Raw genomic sequence first — 2,711 nt, 5'->3', positions numbered from 1 at the left:
GCAGGGCGGAAGGGGCCAGGTGTGCTCTCCTGGCAGGGCGGAAGGGGCCAGGTGTGCTCTGCTGGCAGGGCGGAAGGGGCCAGGTGTGCTCTGCTCGCAGGGCGGAAGGGGCCAGGTGTGCTCTGCTCGCAGGGCGGAAGGGGCCAGGTGTGCTCTGCTCGCAGGGCGGAAGGGGCCAGGTGTGCTCTGCCTCCGGCAGCCCGGGCCACGCCCACGAGCCAGAGATTGGGCAGGGCGCCCTCGGGAGTGCGGCCTGAGGCCCTGGTGTCCAGAGGCACGGAGGGCGGCCCACCTGCCGTCACTCCCCCGGGAGCAGCGTCCTGGCTCTGGCGTGGCCGGGCCCCGTGCTGCCACTGTCTCCTGGCTCCCGAGGGTGAGCGTGACCGTTCTCTCCCTTAGGATTCCAAGTGGGTGGAGGAGAAGCAGCTGCTGGTCAGGACAAACCAGGACTTGCTGGAGAAGGTAGGCGACGCCCCCGAGCCGGCCCCCCAGGTCGGCTGCACTGGCTCCTGCACCCCTCCAGCGCCCAGCCCCTGGCCCTGGCCCTGCCCCCTGCCCGGGCTGGGAGTGGGCAGTGCTGGGAGCTCCTGCAGGTGGCGGTCCCAGGCTCCTCCCCAGGGGTCAGGGAGGAGCCCAGTGCCTCTATCCCCCCCCCCCAACCTGCTCATGGCGCTCTCCAGCGTTCTCTCAGGGAGCTGTGTGGGAAATGGACCCATTTTAGCTTTTTCTTTCTTGAGTACACACAGTGACTGGGATTTGTGTGTGCGGCCGTTCACCGAGTTGGGGCGGCCTCCCCGCGGCGGCGTCAGGGCTTCCTCTGCCTGGCGCGGCGCCCACGGCCGGTCACTCCCCCGCCCCGCCCTCTCTGCCTGCGAATTTGCCAGCCGCACCGACCAGTGGGGACTCACCGGGGCTCTGCCCAGGGAGCCCGGCCGGCCCCTCCTGCCTGAGCAGGCCGCCGGGGCTGCACATCGGAGCTCCTGCCGCACCCTGCGTGTGGGCCTTCCAGGCGCTCGTCCCCCGGGCTGCAGCTGGGGCGAGGCCATGCCTGTTTCCCCAGGCGGGGAGGGGCGGCCCCAGCCGGTGGGGAGCACTCTCTGACTGGGAGGGAGGGGCGGCACGGTGCCGGCCCAGGGCGCCCCCCCAGTGGTCTCCGTGAGCCCCAGGGGCTGCTGCCCCGGCCGGGGTCTGGTACCAGAGCAGCCCTGTTGCCCAGGCCCCGGCCTGGGCCGCCTTGCAGGTGGCTTGGTGCTTCAGGACAACAGTGCCCCTCGACGCCCTTGGGGAGCCCTCCCGGGGGGTCGGGGGCCCGGCTTCCTCCCCGGGCTGGGGCTTTGTGGGGGCCACGTCGGCAGCCTCGGGGGTCAGAAGCACCGAGTTATGCCCTGTTTCCTCCCGGTTGCCTCAGGGGAGGGACAGACTGGCGCCATGCCTCGGTTTCCCCATCACTGGCCCAGCGCGTATGCACGAGGAGCCCCGGCTCGGGCCAGGCCCGGCTGACCGCGGCGGGCAGGTCTGCAGCGCGGCCGGGGCCTGGCTTGCTGCCCCGCGGCCACCCGGCCAGTCCCCGGGCCGCAGGAGGGGTCCCGTCCAAGACTGGCTCCGGGAGACACTAGCCGCGGGTGTTTGTGCTCTAGATTTACAGGCTGGAGATGGAAGAGAGCCAGCTGAAGAACGAAATGCAAGACGCCAAGGACCAGAACGACCTGTTAGAGTTCCGGGTGCTAGAGCTGGAAGTAAGAGACTCTCTGTGTTGTGGGCTCCCAAGCGGAGCAGACATTCTCTTTGAGCCCAAACTGAAGCTCGTGTGAAGCCCCTGTTTGCAAGCATGTGTAAGGGGGGCGTGCCAGGGTGGTCTCTTTTTTCTTTTTTTAAATCTGTATGTTCAGAATAATTTCACTGCCTTAATATGTTCTGGAGAGAATGCTCACCAAGTCTTTGGACATGTACCAGAGCTAATATATTTATTGCCTACGGCTTGTTTTGCACTTAATAAAATAATTTGTTTTTGCAATAGTTTGCCTTTTCGATTTGTGTTTCCTTTCCGTAACTGCTCCTTTCCTGCATGCACGGTCACCGGTACGGCTCCCGCACCCTGGGCGGAAGCCACGCACCGCACCCCTTTTTACGTGACCTTGCATGCAGTGAACCTCACTTTTGGAAGCGCAGGGCCTGACCCAGCCCGTAACTGACTCTGTAGTGTGTTGACTGATGGTTTCGCTCCCTTTCTCTTTGCCCAGGTGGACACACGGTAAGTGCAGGCAGGGCGGAGGTGGGATCTGCCTAGGTGACTTAGCAGCTAGCCCCGGCCTCCAGCAGACGCGGCCCTCGGACCGCGACCTCGCAGATCACGCTGGAAGCGCAAACCCTGCTTGGGCCTGGAGGGAGGAGCCCGGCTGCGGCCCCGGGCACCCTGCCCTGAGCCCCGGGCGCCTCTCGTGCGGGGGACCAGCGCCGGGACGCGGGGGCTTCCCTGCTCCCGCAGACCTTCCCCGGGGCTGCCCGTGGCCTCCTGCCGGCCACTTGCTGACCCGTTGGCCTCTCGGTCTCCCGTTTAAAAACCGTCCACACCTTCAGCGTCACCTGTGCGGGGCTCGGCCCCCCGAGCCTCCGTGACACAGCCTGCTCCCCCGCAGATGGCCCCTCGCACGCACCCTCAGAGCGAGCGCCCTCGCGGCACCGTGAGGGTGCAGCCCAGCGCCGGCTGGGGC

At 67.0% G+C, this 2,711-nt stretch overlaps 1 protein-coding gene across 1 annotated transcript in view; it reads left to right on the top strand.

Moving 5' to 3' along the window:
- Positions 1-2,711, top strand: part of JAKMIP1 (janus kinase and microtubule interacting protein 1) — a 59,362-nt gene that overhangs the window by 48,118 nt on the left and 8,533 nt on the right. Inside the window, exons 9-10 of the mRNA XM_012724049.1 lie at positions 400-462; positions 1,638-1,736. Coding sequence (XP_012579503.1) covers positions 400-462; positions 1,638-1,736 — 162 coding nt within the window. The remainder of the gene's footprint in view (positions 1-399; positions 463-1,637; positions 1,737-2,711) is intronic.

Source organism: Condylura cristata, unplaced genomic scaffold (assembly GCF_000260355.1).
Source record: "Condylura cristata isolate star-nosed mole 26May11 unplaced genomic scaffold, ConCri1.0 scaffold00012, whole genome shotgun sequence".
Classification (NCBI taxonomy): Eukaryota; Metazoa; Chordata; class Mammalia; order Eulipotyphla; family Talpidae; genus Condylura; species Condylura cristata.
The sequence above is the reverse complement of the archived record's forward strand: the minus strand, read 5'-3'. Positions and strand labels throughout refer to the sequence as shown.